Source organism: Gavialis gangeticus, unplaced genomic scaffold (genome assembly GCF_001723915.1).
Source record: "Gavialis gangeticus isolate Ggan-Ray unplaced genomic scaffold, GavGan_comp1, whole genome shotgun sequence".
In the NCBI taxonomy this organism is placed as follows: domain Eukaryota; kingdom Metazoa; phylum Chordata; order Crocodylia; family Gavialidae; genus Gavialis; species Gavialis gangeticus.
Window position 1 is genome coordinate 26,948,938 of NW_017729022.1, and position 17,775 is coordinate 26,966,712.

A 17,775-nucleotide genomic window follows, 5' to 3' on the forward strand; every position below is an offset into this window, starting at 1 on the left:
CTTGATATATTACACCCAAAAGAATAGTGCTGTGCAATCAAACGCAATTGTTCTGACTTTATCCTTTAGATGTTACAGAAGGAAAAGGCATTTGCTTTATTACTCTTCCGAGTCGTTTAACCATTTATCCTTAATCATTGGCTCTCTGAGTGAGAACAAGTGCTTGGTTCATTGAACATTGTTCTTTTTAAAATTATAGACTGGAATCTTTTGTTTAATGTGGGAAATAACCTTTTGAAAAACTTCAAAGACACTGAAGAATCAGAGCAAAACCAAGGTGGCCCTTGTGTGCCCTTCCTCACTCCCAGGAGCCCCTGAATTTCATCTATGGCAGTTTCACACAATGACGGTTCTGTGGCAAGGTTGGAGACAGAAACAGCTGTCGTATGTAACACATTCCTCACTAAAGTAGAGAGAGATCCCGCCTCTAGGAATTTTTCAGGGATAACATAGATCCGTCAGTACATTTATCTGATTGCAAGATATGGCCAGGAAAAAACTTGTTGACCTAAGTTACCCAGTAGAGAATGTAACTGTTAGTTGGGAAGATTTGATATCTTTGAAGGGATGACTCAGGTGGGATCTAAATGTTCAAGGGACAGGCAGTAGTCTTATTCATTAATCTCTGTTCCTGGACTGTCACTGATCTCTGGTCAATGCAATTTCTCTGTGACTGCTACACTCACTAGTATCATGTTCTGTGTGGGAAGAATTCTGTAGGAGGTCAGCAAGTAGGCAGGGTACTGGGAAGGAAGCTGTGGCCAGCCCTGCTTTCCCCAGTACCCCCTGCTCCTAGATCTATGTGGGAGGGACTCTTCCCTCCAGGGACAGGAGGGCCATCTAGTGTCCCCTCCTCCTCCTTCCCCCCACCCCCAGTCAGGCACATTTTAGGAATGAAACTGGGGAGGACAATGCTAGCTTAGTCCTATCAGAGACTGCCAGGCCTTAATGAGGTCATCAGACTGCTAGCTACAGTCTTTCACTTTCAGTGGTCTCTGCCCTGTGGTGGTTAGCTGTTTGCTTCATGCCACTTTCCACCTCATTTTTCACATTTCCACCGCTTTTGTCTTTTTATCTGGCTAATTCTGTCCTAAGATAACTCCACTGGAAAGTCTGAAACAACAAATCAGAACAAAATTCACTGAACTAATCTAACATTTGTCATAGATGCATTGTTCATGTTCTCCTCCTTCTACCCTTTGTCTGTCTCATCAGTTTTGAGCTATGAGAGCTTCAAGGCACAGGCACTGGCTCATCTTCAACGTTTTTATAATGCCCAGCATAATGGGGGCCCAGTCTCAGTTGGCTTTGCCATCAGTGAAAATGAAAAATGTGTGTGTGTTTGGAATGCCTGACAGACAGCATAGGTCCCAAAAGAGTAGTTCTGATACTACTTTAATCTTGGGAATGCAAAAGAGATCTGTTTTGCCCCTCATCTGCATTCTGAGGGAATATAAAGGCCAATAGGAATGATAGCATCTTCCTTCTCCCAATATGCATTCCCCCAATGACAGGTGCACATGGTTCAGTGTGTTCCCTGAGTAACTATGGGATGACTATTCACAACTGAATTATTATAGTGAATGTTTGGAAGATTGTTGCAGATCAAATCTATCATGCAAGCCAATGCACAAGCCTTGATACTCATTTCCAGGAATCAGAACTTCTGGCACTTAAAGGTTTGAAGTTCTTGGCATCTTTGCAAAACTGGCCCTATCCAAATGGTTAAGGTTTTTGTAAAACAGTATGCTTTTAAGTAATCTCCAGGTTTCAGGAAATATTTCTATCTCATCCGCATTCCTTCTCAAGTATGACTCCCAATATGCTGATTTTCTTTTGATGCAACAGTACAGATCTGTGGTATGTGAAGCCCAGAATTGATTTATGGAAATCAATCCTTTCAGAATAAATGTGGGTCAATGGGGGTGCTGCTCCTATATTTCAGGGTAAACTGAATGACTTGGAACAAATATAAAGCTTACTGCTGGCCTTGACAAAGTTTGACTTATGGTCTCTTAAATGTAAGCTTCCATTTTCACACTCATTGGAACAATATAGGCCAAATTGTCTACACACAGACACCTTTGCAACATTGCTCTTGATTTCTGATGTAACGTATCTTATGATGCTCCTTGGTATATGTTCTTGGCTCTGTGCTTCTGAATAGAAGTCTACACCTCATGCATTTGTTGTTGCAAATTATTTCTCCTACTACAGCATGTCCTCCCAGTTGCCATCTTGAAATTTTTGCAGGACAGGTTAAGATAATGTGCCTGATTTACTCCATGTCAATTTTTTTCTTCTTGTATTTAAGTATGCAGTGATTCTAAGCCAACTTTGTCTAGATAACCTTTATTTGTTTGGTCCTAACCCAAGACATGCATATAAACCTTGTGTCGTTCACTTAGCAGCAGTCTGGATATTTTTCTTCCCTTAGCTAAGTATTCCATGTGCATTTCATACAGATTAATTTCACTTGTTTCCATCATAAATGCATACATATTATTCTAACAGAAATTTTAGTCAGACTCATATTCTATCTATGAGCGTTCTGTGATCTGAGTTCTGTGAGTTCTAAGTTAGAATGGAAACACCTAGAAAGTTTCAGGACTGGTCAGCTCATTATGGCATAAACAAACATTACAGTTGTATAGTCCACTGTGTTGGATGATGAAACTGTCTTATGGCTGTTACTACACTCCCCTTTGCAGCAACTGCAAAACCCATTTTTAACATGGGAGTAGGGATTGTTTGGTCAGTAAACATGGCCAAACCTCTGAGGGGTGCCTTGCCTTCCTTTGCTATTGTAGCTCAGGCTGCAAAGAGAGGTGCCTCTGGTATTCAAGGACTTTCACCTTCCAATCCATGTGCTCTGCTTGCTACCTAAGAAGAGTAACTGTACTGGTCCCATTGCCTTTGGAGCCATCCACATCTATGGTGGGCAGAGACTTGGACCTTCGTTGTTAATGAATTGTGCTGAGATGATAATTATACGTCTGCCCTTAGTATTGACTATTTTTTAATCTTAATGGCATTTGGGTAGAAAAGAATTCTTGAGTTATTGTCATAAAAGCAACTTGATTGAAAGATATCTGGCCTTGGAAAAGGTTGGATTCCAAGAGTGAGAAGCAAGAGAAAGGTTTCCTACTGCCAGGGGAGAGGGAAACAATCTCCCCCATCATAGCCAGAGATGCAGTGAGTTTCTCCTTCCCGAGTGAGACTCGGAAACCCTAGAAAAAGAAAGGTTAAAGTATGTTGTCAAGAGCTGGGAATTGTTAGGTGAAGCCTAACCACGGGAAGGGACTGTCAGTCTAATAGTGCCTTGCCAGAGTCTTTGTTATGATGGGGACACTTTAGCACCATAATCCAAATAATACCCTTTAGAAATAGAGGACTCAATCCAGTACAGCATTTAGGTGCCTGAAGCAAGGCTCATGCAGAACCAAGGCACCCAAGTCCAAGACTGTGACCCCCCCGCAAAAAAACAGCAACTCAAATGCTACTTAACACCTAAAGATCCTTAGCTTTCAAGTTGCCTCCTGCATTGACCTTAACATTCCCTATCACCTAGAGGTGTGTATACCCAAAAGTGCTTCAGTCTGAGCAGCTCAATACCCATTTTCCTCCAAAGTCTAATCCAGATCCAAGAACTCTGAGTGCCTTTGCCTAAGTTCCTGAGGGGCTCAGTCTGGCAGGCATCCTCTGAGAGTGCTGGAAACATGCTGACAGGACTGGGCTCTCACAAAATGCAGTGATGGCAGCTTTCTCCTAAAACACAGTTGGAGGAGTTGGCAGTGATGGTTCCACTTGCCTTAGCTTAATACCCAGTGATCAGAGCACTCACCCAGCTGGTGGGAGATTTCTGTTCATTTGCTTTCCCAGCCTGAAGGTCTTAAACTCACATCTCTCACCTCCCACTTGACTGGACTAGTTTAACCTATTCTGACTTGGATGTGCCACTGTGCAGAAAAGAATTAAATATTCATTAGAGGACTTGGAGAGGAAAAAAAGCAAAAAGAGTGTAACTGTTACTAGTGGTTAGGGCACTCTCCAGGTGTGGTGGCGGGAGCTGCTCCTGAGGACCGGAACTGCTGGGGACAAATCCTGATGCTCCGGGAGATGGACCTGGGTAACCCAGCTCCAAAAACTTACCTGAGAGGCAGGCCGGATTGCATGAACTGGCACTGCAGTGGCTTTTCAAGCAGCTCTCAATTAAGTTCAGCAGCGGCCAGCTGATGACATCAGCTGCAGCCACCACCGTGGGGGATTTAAAAACGCTGGCAGAAGCCAGCAAGTGGGAGAGAGGCAGGAGGCAAGAAGGTGAGCTTGCCAGGGTGTGACCCAGCTGAACAGTAATTGCAAATGACTCTGCCCCACAGAGAATAGGAGAGGGCAGCGTTTTGGAACCAGGTGAGGCTCATTGACCCCAGGCTCCACAAGAGTGAGCTTGGGGTCAACCGCCAACCCCAGCACATGGGCAGGGTTTATTCAACCCCAAGCCTGAGAAGGGCACCACAGATACAAGCCCTGCACTGGGGTTAAGCAAGACTGAGGACCCAAAGTGAAGAGTAGGCTGCAACCACGAGCCTGCCCTATGAACAGAGGCTGACGAGGCTGGGGTTCCTCAGCTGAAGAAGAGAAGCTGGGACAACAGGCTGGCACAGCGGCACAACAACTCCGATGGTTGGCAAGTGGATGAGGTGTAGGGAAGGTGGAGCCCCAGGTCCAACTGCGACAAGGCAGTGAGTACCCCCTGTCTCTGGGCCCGGGCTTAGAACACCACTGAACTCCTCCTTTTCAGTTAAAATTCCATCAAGTCATGGCAGACGAGTTGTGGGGGGCATCCTAGGGAGCGGAGAGACGCTCATGGTGCCTACCGAGGTCATGACACCAGGGAAGGGAGGAGTCCTGAGTTCTTGTCCCTGCCCTAGGCCTTTCACATTAGACAGTCATTGGATAAAATACAGAACTAGCCCTAGGAGCAGAGACCCAGCACTTCCCAGGATTGTCCTAACCACTAGATCACAGAGTCCTCAGTGAATCTTGAATTCTTTGCTGTGCAGTGGTACAGCTTCAATAGGAGGGATAAAGATTCTTTCCTCCCCACCCTTCCAGAACAGTGCATAGCCTGATGGTTAGGACACTTGTGGAAAGTGGGAGATGCCAGTTTGAACCCCTTGAAAGAACAAAATTGAATTTGGGCCTCCCGCTTCCTGGATGAGTGCTCTAACCACCAGAGTTCTGCAGTTTTAAATGTAGGGAGGCAACCCCACGACTGAAACATTTTAAATAAAAACTTGAGTCCAGCTCTATTCTTTAAAAGGAGGTTATATGTGCCTAAGGCTGTGGATCCCAAATGGCTGGAGGTTCCTCCTCCAGCCACATCCCTGAGGTCCAGACAGGGACAGGGTTTCGGATACACCCCTACTGGTTGTTTTGGGTCCTGTTCTAGGGCTTCTAGTTCTCTCTGTGCATTGTACAGGTAAGCCTATGTACCTACCACAGGAGGCATATTCCATTCTGCGGGCCAGACACTGAGGACTGCAGGACGTAACTTTAAGGTGCCTAAGTCCTTACTGGATCTGACCCACAGCCCAACTCTTTGATGTACGGTGTCATGCCTGAGCCTCCTGTATGTATTTCTGTAGTTTTAGAAGACCTAGATAAAAACAGCTTTTAACTTGAGACTGAAAACTCAGCTTATTTCCCAAACTAAAAGAAAGTTGTGTTTGGTGAATCCTCACATTTCTGCATTCCCCCAGTCTTTTCCTCTGTAAGACACAGAATGCACTCAGAACCCAGATGAATCCCTGTCAGCATTTTCCTTCATTTTTTCTCAGTAGTAAACTCTACAATAGCTGTTTCTTTAGCATCCAATAGTGTGGACATATCAACTGCATTTGCAGCAGCAGGGACAGGGAAAACATTTTCACTGCTAATGATGTTTCCTCCAGAAGGCAATCCAGAATCCAGTAAAAGAGGTGCAGAGTCTGTACTTGATGTACTTTGACTGTGGAAGTCTGGGAAACTCCACCTTTGAGAGTTTCTGTTGTGATCTGTGGTATCAGGGGCTGTCCAACTTGGTAGGGGGTTTGGTTCCTCTGTTATGAATATGGATGAAAGTTTCTCAGAACTTGTAGGTAATGTAGCCATTTTTGAAGGAAATAGTGGAGGATCCACAGGATCACAGTGGGTCTCAGGCACTTTTTCTTGGGGATCCTTCTCTGTTGGCATGCTTTTGATGTCTGCCTGTAAATTCTGGTTGCATGATATGTTAGGTATTTTATTCTCTGTTTTAATGAGCTTGATTTCAGGGAGTGAATAGACTGTCTTAAAGACAATGTCACTGTCACTAGGGTGATGGCTCTCTAAAATGTCATTTTTGCTGGTTTCTCTGATTGTCTCTAGATCTATGCTGCTGTGCAGCCTGGTATTCCTGTCAGCCAGCTCATGTTTCTTTGTGTTTAAGGCAGAATGTCTCCCTCTTGAATGCATTTCTTGCAAACGTCTGATGTGGCGTGTTTCATGTGCAGGGAAAAACACTGAATCCTCGCTTGTCTGTCTTGAGTAGCTCCTCTTGGTTGGGGAGGAAGAGCTTTCATGGACACTCAGAAATCTCTTAACTCGTCTCAGGACTGAAGGCTGTCTTCGCAATTTCTCCTCTTCCCAGGGCCACTGTTCCCCATGAAGGAATTCTGCATCAACTTGCCTGTAGGATAAAGTGATACAGCCAGGTTTACTCCATTTCCTTTATTCTAGTGACTTTGTTTTGAGTAAACCCTGATGTGAAAAATATGATTTATGTAACAATACATTTCCTATCTGCCAGTCAGTATACAAGCAGAGCTCTGCTACAGACGGTTAGCCAAAGAACTTGAAAAACAGATGTGCTGCTCTTTAGGAAGGACCTCCACATAATGAACTCAGTGGACAGAAGCAACTAAAAGCAAAACATGGAAAATCCTTGGCAGTATGGTGAGGAGGGAGTCACAAGGGCAACAGAGCATTTCAGAATGGTTCCTCCTCTTCCTTTGGAGCTATCATGTGCTCCTCAGGGGTAGCGCCATGGGATGATAGCACTGGAAGAGACCTTGAGGAGGAGTCCGCTTCCTCCAAGCACAAAGTCCCAAGTGATTAGGGCTCTGTGAGGGAAGGAAGTGTCTGCTTTATGCAGTGTATTAGTCACTTCTTCATCCATTCATTGAACAAGCAAATAAATGGGATGTAGTAAATGGGATACAGAGCATGTAGTATCTTGAAAAATTACTAAGAAATATCAGGCCTCTTCATGTTGTCCTATACAGGTAGCATACCACAAAAAACCCCCAAAGGACTATGTTTGTGTCCCTCACCTAAAAGGATTGCTTCAATCATTATTTGTCTAATGGCCACTGACATTTTCTCAGTACTGCATTTGTACACATCGATTTGAATTAAAATAAATATTTTAATCTTATCTACTTTTCCGTGTTAAATCTCAGCTCTGGGGTCACATTTCGACATGACATATAAATTTCATGTATCATTATACATTTCTTGATGACATTAAAAGCTTGTGGCATTGCCTACCCCATTTCAATAGTTGATCCAAGGAAAGATGGAATACAGTAATCGGCAGCTGCCAGGGTATATGGTGGCCGGGCAGATGTATCATTCCAGTAAATATCTTTTTCCATCTTTGGTAAGTTCATGTGCATTTCATCCACAGCCAGAAGTGAGACCTGGGATCATTAATATATATAATTGTTTTTAATAAGATGTTATGTACAAAATACTCTTTTTCTTGCTACCTGGTAAATATTATTTTGGAATTGATCTTTATGATATGATAAGTTATCTCGCTCCTACTATAGAGCAAATCTCATTACCTTAAACTGAGGGAAGACCCCTATGCTGCAAAACAACTTCCTTCTTGTTGCACCCCCATTTAGTCCCAAATGACATCATGATTAACTTTCCCAGTAAACACTTTCATTAACAAGATTTTTTAGACACATTATTGTGTTATTCTCAAGTGTTATGTGTACAGACTAAATGTGTATGGCCTGCTAATTGTGCTTTTCATGTTGCCAGTGTAGGAGTCACATGTAGGGGGACTTGGTTGCATATTTAAATCTATTTTCTACAGAGCATATGTGCATCCTTGTACCGGGGCCTTCCATTAGTTTCTGTTTTAAGGGCTCAGTTGCGATTTTGCTGTAAGTGCCTTGCAGTTGACCTGCCCCAGAAGCTGGTCAGATATCATACAATATGCCTCAGAGCCCAACAGCTGGCGCAAATTAATTCCCTTTTTGATGTTCACCCAGCTGATCGGCCCAACACATAGTGAGGGGTGGAGTCAGGTCCTGTCCACCCAGATCTGCACTAAATGGGGAGTGTTAGCACAAGAAGAGTGTTTTTTCTTTTTGTTCTAAAGATATGTTCTCCATCAAGTGAAGTGTTGTTTTACACGATGCTCCATTTATGCCATTATTTGGAGTCACCCTTATCTGAGAAATAACAAATACAGTTACAATATTTTAAGCAGAAGAGATGCAAGTGAAGACAAAAAAAATATGGACCTGCAGGTTTCTATCGATGCACCAGTTAGTTTCAAAATCATCGTCATCTTCACCAAATGGATTAATAAGTTGTTCAGCAACCTAAAATTACAATCATATGGTGAATAAATGCCTGTGTGCTAAGCCCAGTGCTGTTCCCTGAACTCACTTGGAAGAAGCTGATTGTTAAGATCTCATTTTAATCTCTTTCCAGTACTCCCTTCTATCACAATATGAACTCTATCATACTTCGCAAGTCCAGAGATAAGAGTATAGTTCAGTGTCCCTGGTTATTCAGCCTTTAATCTCTTTTCTGGTTTTGTAGATCATAGTTATGAACACCAACATACTAAGAACCATGCTGAGTAGCTACCAGGCAAGTGTAGAATTGTTACACCATTCGTTACTAGTGCCTTGGGCTAATTTGAACTGATGCTCTAGCAGTTAGACTCTGCATGCTATTATTAGTCCTCTCCAACAATTGTTTTTAAACATGACATTAACATTTCAGAACAACACAACTAGAATTTTTGGAAAGGAATCAGTGCACCTCTGCATTTTTTAATCTTTTGTCTGAGCCCTGTGAGGACATAACTACTGGTGAGTTCACAGCCTGCTGATGGACTATGCCACTTAGTACTTCTCTCTCTTCTGATTGTATTTATAAAAAAGTAGTTTACTTGAAAGATTGAAATGTAATGGTGTGCTTGTATCTAGCTTATGGCAAAGAAAACTCAGAATACAATATTTTTTAACTCATACCAGGGGTTTCCACTAAATCTGAAATCATTACAATTCCAGTGGACACTCTTCAGGCAAAGCAGTTTGAATCTTCTCAATGGAAAAGGTAACTGAAGAACATGAAGTGGAGGAGGGGGATGGAGAAGTATCTTTGAAATGAGGTAGGTACACTGGCCCTCAAACACGTGTGAAGGATCCCTCCTGTGCTGCCCCTAAGCCCTTTTTAGTTTTGTTTAGCCTTTTTCCCTGAAAAAGGGACAGAGGATGAGTTCACTGAGGGTGTGTGAGAAATTTGTGGAAAAGCCAGGCAGTTCTCTCTGGTGAGGGTCTGATATTCCAGAAGTAGGGTAGGCCACAAAAGCAGGGAGTGCTCCCTGCCAGCCCCTCTTTATTAGGCCAGGCCCTTGTAGTCAGAAAACACCTAGGACTGTGGTCCAGGTTTCTGGACTGCTTTGCTGGGAGACTATAACAGGGAACCCTAGCCCTGTTACCAGAAGGCAGGTTGGCCCCGTTAAAACCAGAACTTCCTGAGCACAGAGTGCTGGCAAGGTGGGGATTAAAAGCTGAGCCTGGCCAGCTAGTCAGGTGACCGGAAGTGGGCAAGCCAGAACTATAAAACCCCTGGGCTGGGTGGCAGTAGGGGCCAGCAGCCAAAAAGGAAGGAGTGCGTATAAGAGCTTCACGGAGAGGCTTGGTGAGTGGCCCAGCTGCTGCGGGAGGGGAACTACCGAGGACTCTTGGAGAAGTGGCTGCAGCCCCAGGAGAAGGACTGGAGCAGACGGTGGGGAACAGAAGCACAAACCCTTGAGAAAATGTAAGCTGGCATGCTGCCTTCTTTAATTATATTTTTTGGAGGCAGGTATAGTTCCTGGACATATTGTTTATAATTTTTGATTGATTAACAAGTTGTGGTTTGGGTGAGGCTATTGGGGAAGGAGGAGGCCTCATTGCAGGGGGCCCACTACAGCATGGGAACCCTGGTACCAAAGAGGGCGCAGTATTTGGGGTGCACAGGCCCCAGTACCAGAGGGCACAATCATAAAAGGCCAAAGTGCACCTGGGGTATGTCTGTATGCTTTGGACTAGGATGGTAGAGGTTCGGGGCCACTGCCCGACTTTGAACTTGCAGCTCCCTGGCTGCAAGGCCGGTAGACAGGCCTCTGGGCCAGAGAGGCTGGGATCCAAACTTGGGGCAAAAAGGAGGGCCATGAGCCCCAAGACCAAGCTAGAGCCTTGGAGTCAAAGCCTATCTGGTGGGTTTAGGTGGGGAATCCTAGCTAGAGAAAGACAGGAGTTAAGGGCCCTGGTGGCAGAGAACCCCAACATACAAAATACAGTAGGCAGTCTCCTGCTTACAAGAACATCTGTATAATATTTCCATCAAGATGTGGCAGGAGAGTAGAAAGCGGGACACGAAAAACCTTAAGAGGACTTCAAGGGCGCCCCTCATAGGTCGCAGAGAACAGGCAAAAGATGGCGCTGGGGAGGGCGACCTGTTACAGAGATGCTCTCTGTACAGAGCTCTCTTCCTTCACAACAAGAGAGATCAACAAAGAGCCACAGGGCTTTCTTTTAAAGAAAGGGGCATCTGTTCATGCATCTGTTTTTAACTTGAAAAACCTATTCAGACAATCCCTTTTGGGGAGGCATTATAGCAACCCAAACTGTCTTTGCCAGGGGAATTTTTTATATAAACTTTGAAAATAATTTCACAGGAAAGGAAATGAAGGATGTTTATTGTGTTTGGCCTGCTACGCTTTCCAAGATGGGGACTCTGGTATTTCAAAAGGGGGAACTTCTTCCTATGGGGAACTTCCGGGGATGTGAAAGTAACTGGGTCATTCTTTTAGGAGGTGAGGTGTCATAAGTGAAGTAGGATGCTCTCCAGTTGTCTTTATCACTCTCCTGTATCTTGTTCACTTGGGTTGAATAGAAAAATGCCTCAGTCTCCCTACAAATCAGCAGTATGTGGTAATGATGGAGAGAAATCCTGTAGTTATGGCACTGGCCTGGAACGTAGGAGATTTAGACTCACTTCCAGTTGCTGCCACAGACATGGCATCCCATATTTTGTTTTGTATATTTAGGCCCAAATTCTGAGATTTACAACTTGTGGATGAGTTGTTGGGCTCACACAAAGCCACTGGGGTCTTGAATGGCTGTGGGAGACTGTAGGGGCATTAGAAATTGCTGAGGTGAGACCTTAGATTTAATGCTTTTCAGGGAAAAGAGACTATCCTTGGCTAAACAGAGACTATCTTTGGGTAAGGCCATTTGTAGATGACATATGGGGGTTTACTTTGCCCTAAATTGAAGTGGTGATTTTGTAAAAACACTGCTTCAATTTAGGGCAAATTAAACCCCCATGTCTGGTGAGCAGAGTAGTCCCTGAGCTGGGGGGGGGGCGGGGAGGGGGCATGGCAGCCTGGTGCTTCCCTCCATGGCAGCGGCAGCCTCCCCTCCAGGCGGCACGTACCCACAGGCACCTGGCTTGGGCAGTCCTGGGGGGCACCACAGCCACAGAAGGAAGTGCCAGGCCCCCATGCAGCTCAGGCAGGCTCTGGGGGGAGATCAGGCTTGCCACTTTCCCCCCCCCCCTTCTGTGGAGCTTGCCTTCCTGGGTTTTTTACACCGTCTGCCTGCAGACTCTCTGAGCCACACAGAGCCCAATGCTTCCCTCTATAGCTGTAGGATAGAAAACTAAAACTACTTGGAGATGATTTACTTTGCAGCATCCCAAAGTCATTTAAGGTGCATTATGCCACCAAATGTGCTACAGTGCCAAATATGCAAACTCGTGCAAGCAGCAATGCCATTAAAACGGTGCAAAAGGCATTTAACCTGCTTTAAACCCTCTTTAAAATGTCATTTACAAACGGCCTAAGTGTTTGCATAGATCCTGTCTAGTGAGGCTCCAATTTTTAGATGCTCTCAAAATAGGAATAATTAAGAATAGTAATGTCACATTTAAAATTTTTTTTCTACATTGTACCATTCAATAGCCACAGAAAAACTCTAGTTGTATCTCATTCACTAGCTCTTTATCAGCAAGTGGGAGATGATACACTTACCCCATAACACACTTAAAAACCCAGACGGAGCAGGAGGGAAAAGAAGAAAGCTAGATGCCTCTGACATTCCTTTCCCTGGTACACGGCATTAATATTTCAAGTATAATTATGTAACTGCTTGGGTAGAAATAAACCTGAGAACAAACTACCACTACCAAGTGAAGCCACTGCTTCAGACATGTCTAGAACACAGCCTAGTAACATGAGAGTGCACTAGAAATCATGTCTAACAAAAGCTGGAAGGCCTGCATAGGGCAGTGGCAGGGAAAACCTCAGCAGTGGCCTTTTGACTAGCTGACCTCCCACTGGCATGGAACACCTGCCTACGCTCTCTGAAGACAAATGCAGGAAATGCAATGCCAGGAAAACAAAGCACTGTTTGACTTGCTGGCTATTGCACCTAAAAGGATTATAAATTAATCCAGAACAATTGGGAAGTGGGATTAGCAGTGTCTCATGTTATGGGAACCCTTGTTCTCTATTCAGTACATGTGACAAATCAGACCAACAGCCAAAAACCCTTCAGCCATGTGCACATTTGAACTGTACAGGAAGTGGAATGTGTGGGCTATTGGTCGCTTTTTGCAATCCTGTATCCAGGGTCTTGTGGACTATGCAACAAACAGGACTAAAATTTGCAACTGTAGCAGCTCCCGGTTCAGATGCTGTGGCAGTGCTGTGTGATAGGATCTCTCCGCTTGCTGCAATGGTTTTAAAAGCTTTAAAATTATTTTTAGGCAAACAGCATGACTAAACACCACCCCAGGCATTACATTTAAAATAATACTAATCTTGTGGTATTCATTGATAACAACAACATTACTCCTACTGTTTGACCATTTTTTCACAAAGGCCTGAGCAAGGAGTGTCAGGTTTAACTCTTGACTTTTTTTCAGGGTTTCATTGAATGGGTTCATAATATTATTTTCAATATTTTTCTTTATATTCAATATTACTACATTGCAGCCTGATGCATAGAACAGCCTAGTACCTGGCTTGGCTTGGTTGCATGTGGTTTGCTAGCACTTATAAGCAACTGGAGTGAATCTGCTCTAATTTTATAGAATGATTCAATTTATAGCCAAGTGCAACACGGTGATTACAGCTGGATTTCTGCATTTTGCAGCCCTTTTGACCTTTACACACAAGGAAGTGCCAACCTGCATGACTAAAAGTCAAAGAAAACTATAAAGCTTGATTCCTGCCAGCTGTCCATGTCTATGGCTCTTACAGGCATCAGCAGGAATTCCACTTGTAGCCACCTGCCTATTGTAAGCCTTAAACTGGCCTGTTTTCCATCATTTTGTTCATAGTACTACTGTCCTTTTCTTTTTAATTCATGTAGTATGATATTATTCACAGAGGAAAGAATCAGTGTGGAGTAGATTGCTTAATTACCTAATTACCAGCTTAATGAGGATATGTTAACTGACCAATTAAGATAAAAATCAATGGGCATAAGAAAAGCTTTCAATTTCTTTTTGGCTCTTCTCTCTAATGTGCTATTTGTGGCATGACTGTTGTCAATAATAGCTGTCACTTTTTTAATAAGCATAAAATTACCCAGTTTTAATTTTGGATTTTAATAATTGATAGTGGATGTTAAAGGCTTGTTTTGCCAAGTGTTGTAGACCCCCTCCACCCACTCTGACTCTGGAACCCTATCTCCCCATTTGGGAGTGAAACTGGAAAAGGATGAGAGTTATGGTCTAACTTTCTATCCTCTTCTGGCAGTTTACAGTCCAAATCCAGGGCCCTGATGCTGAAAAAAAAACTATTCCACTGGGAACTGTTAGTCCTCTGCTTTTTATATCTTTCAGGTTCCTGACCTGACTTTGAGCAGAAGGTTAGACCAGATGACTTCCTGTGGTTCTTCCAGCCCTACTTTTCTATGATGCTATGACCTTTTCTTAGAATGTATAGGCGCCACTAAGTCACCTCTGAGCCTGCACTTTTCCAGGCTGAAGAGTCCCGTGGCTCTCAACCTCTCATCATAAGGCCTGTTCTCCTGCCCTCTGATCATGCACGTGGAAAGGCAACTGAAAACAAATATTGTTATTGTAGCTAACAAACATAGTTTACCTTGAGCCATCCTGCATAGAAGAAGAACTGTAACAATGTAAAGACTGGAATGTAAAGATCTAACTCATGCCCATTATATCCTTGGTCAGGATCCAAAAATTGACGCCCTATCAGGCACGCAAAGAAGAAGGTATAGACAGCAAGAGTGACGACCTAAAATGAACAAAATCTCCATTGAAATCACAGCACAAAAAATATGTATATACAAAGCACCACATCCCTAAAGAGACCTGGGTGCCTAACATAATATTGTTCTAAAATCTGTAGGTAGATCTTATCAACAAAATGGCAGCATGTTCTATTGGTGGCCAGGGACTGAGTCCATGAGGAACTCAAAAATTTTATTTATAACCCACCTTACCATACCAGAAAAGCTTCTTAGCATCTTCAAGTCAAATATCCCCTAAAATGTATGATCATCCAAAAGCCCAAGCCCAAGAAGGGAGCTACTGAATGCTCAGTATCTCTGAGACTCAGGCCCTTTGTCAGGGTACATAATATGAATGTAGGAGCCTCAAGCTTCCCTTTCTGCAAATCTCGCTCCAAAACTTGGAAATGGTAATAGCTCAGTACCTGTGTATAGACCAGTGGAATTCCAACCCAGTCATAACCAAACAGAAGGCTACACCAAGACCGGTATCTATTCATTTCCTAAATAGGAAACACAACAAAACTCATGACGAGTCATAATTTTGACACTTAATAAAATGCTTTTGTTACATTTATTTCACATAAATGAAAGTCTTTAAAGTAGAACATTGGGCTGTGTGTGTGGAATATAAATTTATTTATAAATAAATCCAGGAACTCGTCAACATATGTGAAAGCTATACGAGGGGCTTACAGTGCTTAGTTTTATACTTGGGCCACATCTACACATTATACTTAGGGTGTGATTTAACCAGTTAATAATGATCCTGCCACAAATTCAATCACATAATGGCATGATAAAAGAAGTGATTAAGCCACAAAGTTATTCCACAAAAATGTGTGATAAGAAGCAGCAGCAAAATTATTACACTATTGAACATGAGGCCCAGTGCTCCCATGTGGCTGGGAGCCCCATCAACTGAGAGACGCCCAGCTGCAGAAGTTTACCATCCACTGCCAGTCCCGCAGCTGATGACACTCACAGTGGGGATAGTGCGGGGATTCAATTATAGACCTGGACAGACGCTATGTAGTTATTTAAGTATAATTTTGTATAGAATTTTTCTACTCACATTCAGCAGGGTCTGCAGGTCCACACTGTCTCTGATTCTACCTTCTTTTCGTGCCTTAACTGCCAGATTTCCGAACCAGACAAATGGAACCCAGTATTTAAGATGGGGAGATGCCAGCTTGTCAAATAATTTTTTTTCATCTGCTGTCATGAAACCTGCTTACAAAAGGAAAAGAGTTGATTTGCTGAGTGTGACAGGGTGCAATTAACTTACAGGTGAAGTTCTTTTTCTGAAATACATTTTTATGGAACATTAATTTCCACGCAGCTCTGGACATATTGGGATGTAATTTTGGTACAAAACTATTGTGAACTATACTTAAAGTTAGGACCTGGTTTAAGTTGCGGGCCCGGATTGCTACAGCCCAATCATGGTGGGGGCCACCATTTTTGCTCCCAGATCATGGAGTCCCCCCTCCGCCCCCACAAACTCACCTCCTGATTGGCTGAGGGGGCAAGTTTAGAGACAAATTTAATTGCAGCAATAGAGGCCTTGCTCCCAAGGCCTCTGATTGCTGCTGAAAATCCCATGCACCTCCTCCCACCTCACTGGAAAGGCAGATGGCCCTGGTGCCAGGTAGGGGAGGGGCAGTTTGCTCCTCTGGGTGGGAAAACTCGGGCACCGGGGGAGGTGCCTGGGGGCTGCCTCCCTCTGCGCATGTATTCTTTCCCCCTGCCCCGACAACCCCATGCCCCAGTTTTCCCACCTGGAGGAGCAAACAGCCCCTCCCCTCCCCATCCCCAAGCTCTCTTCTCCACCTGTCCCTTTTGCGACTCTCTTCCCCCCCTCCCTTGGGCTGCTAGGCTTTTGCTGTTGGCTAGGAAATGCTTTTTCCAGCCTGCAGCAGCCATCTGGAACTCCCCAGCAAGCAGCCATATTGTGGCATGTTATTGCAAATTGCATTTTTCATGAAAATCACTTAATTTTGTGATTTTCAAGAAAAATGCAAAATCACAATTTAAACCAGGTCCTGCTTATAGGGTGCATCTACATGTGATGCTATTTTGTGGTAGCAATATGCTATGGCAATGTAGCATCTGCAGGCATCTACACATGACCAGCAGCTACATTGCCATAGCAGTATAGCACGCAACTACAATGAAGTAGCTGCCATGTATGGTGCAATACAGGTTGTTACAGTATTTCATGGATTTCATAGACATTAGGGCTGGAAGGGACCTCAGAAGATCATCGAGTCCAGCCTCCCGCCCGACGGGCAGGAAGTCAGCTGGGGTCATAGGATCCCAGCAAGATAAGCATCCAATTTACTCTTGAAGGTGTTCAATGTAGGTGCTTGAACCACATCCGATGGCAGGCTGTTCCAGACCTTGGGGGCTTGGACAGTAAAGAAATTCTTCCTTAAGCCCAGCCTGAAACGGTCTTGTAGTAGTTTATGACCATTTGACCTCGTCATCCCTTGGGGCGCTCTGGGGAACAAACGTTCCCCCAGATACTGGTGGTCACCCCGATAAACTTATAGGTGGCCATCAGGTCACCCCTGAGCCTGTGGTTTTCGAGGCTAAAGAGCCCCATGGCTCTCAGCCTGTCGCCGTAAGGTCTGTTTTCCTGACCTCTGATCACATACGTGGCTCTTCTCTGGACTCTCTCAAGCTTCTCCACATCCTTTTTGAATTGTGGAGCCCAAAACTGGACGCAGTACTCCAGCTGCAGCCTCACCAAGGCCGAGTACAAGGGGAGAATGACATCCTGGGATTTGCTTGAGAAGCATTTATGGATGCAAGCCAGCATTTTGGATGCTTTACTTGCTGCAGCATCGCATTGCAGGCTCATGTTCATCTTGTGGTCAATGATGACCCCCAAGTCTCTTTCTTCCATAGCGCTAGCCAGTGTAGCACTGCAGAGCCTATAAGGCTGCTGCAGGTTTTTCTTCCCAAGGTGGAGAACCTTGCCTTTTTCAGTGTTAAACACCATCAGGTTCTCATCCGTCCACTTGCTGAGCCTGTCCAGGTCAGCCTGGATCACCCACCTGTCTTCTGGCATGGATGCTTTGCCCCGAAGTTTGGTGTCATCGGCGAACTCAGCCAGTCCACTTCTGACTCCAATGTCCACATCATTAATGAAGATGTTGAACAATATGGGTCCAAGGACAGAGCCTTG

At 44.2% G+C, this 17,775-nt stretch overlaps 1 protein-coding gene across 1 annotated transcript in view; it reads right to left on the reverse strand.

The window, feature by feature from the left end:
• Positions 1-4,051: 4,051 nt before the first annotated feature.
• The window catches only part of BEST3 (bestrophin 3), a 48,907-nt gene continuing 35,183 nt past the window's right edge, over positions 4,052-17,775 (reverse strand). Inside the window, exons 5-10 of the mRNA XM_019514718.1 lie at positions 15,658-15,812; positions 15,008-15,085; positions 14,435-14,587; positions 8,562-8,642; positions 7,570-7,721; positions 4,052-6,709 (exon numbers count right to left, since the gene is read on the reverse strand). Coding sequence (XP_019370263.1) covers positions 5,827-6,709; positions 7,570-7,721; positions 8,562-8,642; positions 14,435-14,587; positions 15,008-15,085; positions 15,658-15,812 — 1,502 coding nt within the window. The 3' untranslated portion in view covers positions 4,052-5,826. The remainder of the gene's footprint in view (positions 6,710-7,569; positions 7,722-8,561; positions 8,643-14,434; positions 14,588-15,007; positions 15,086-15,657; positions 15,813-17,775) is intronic.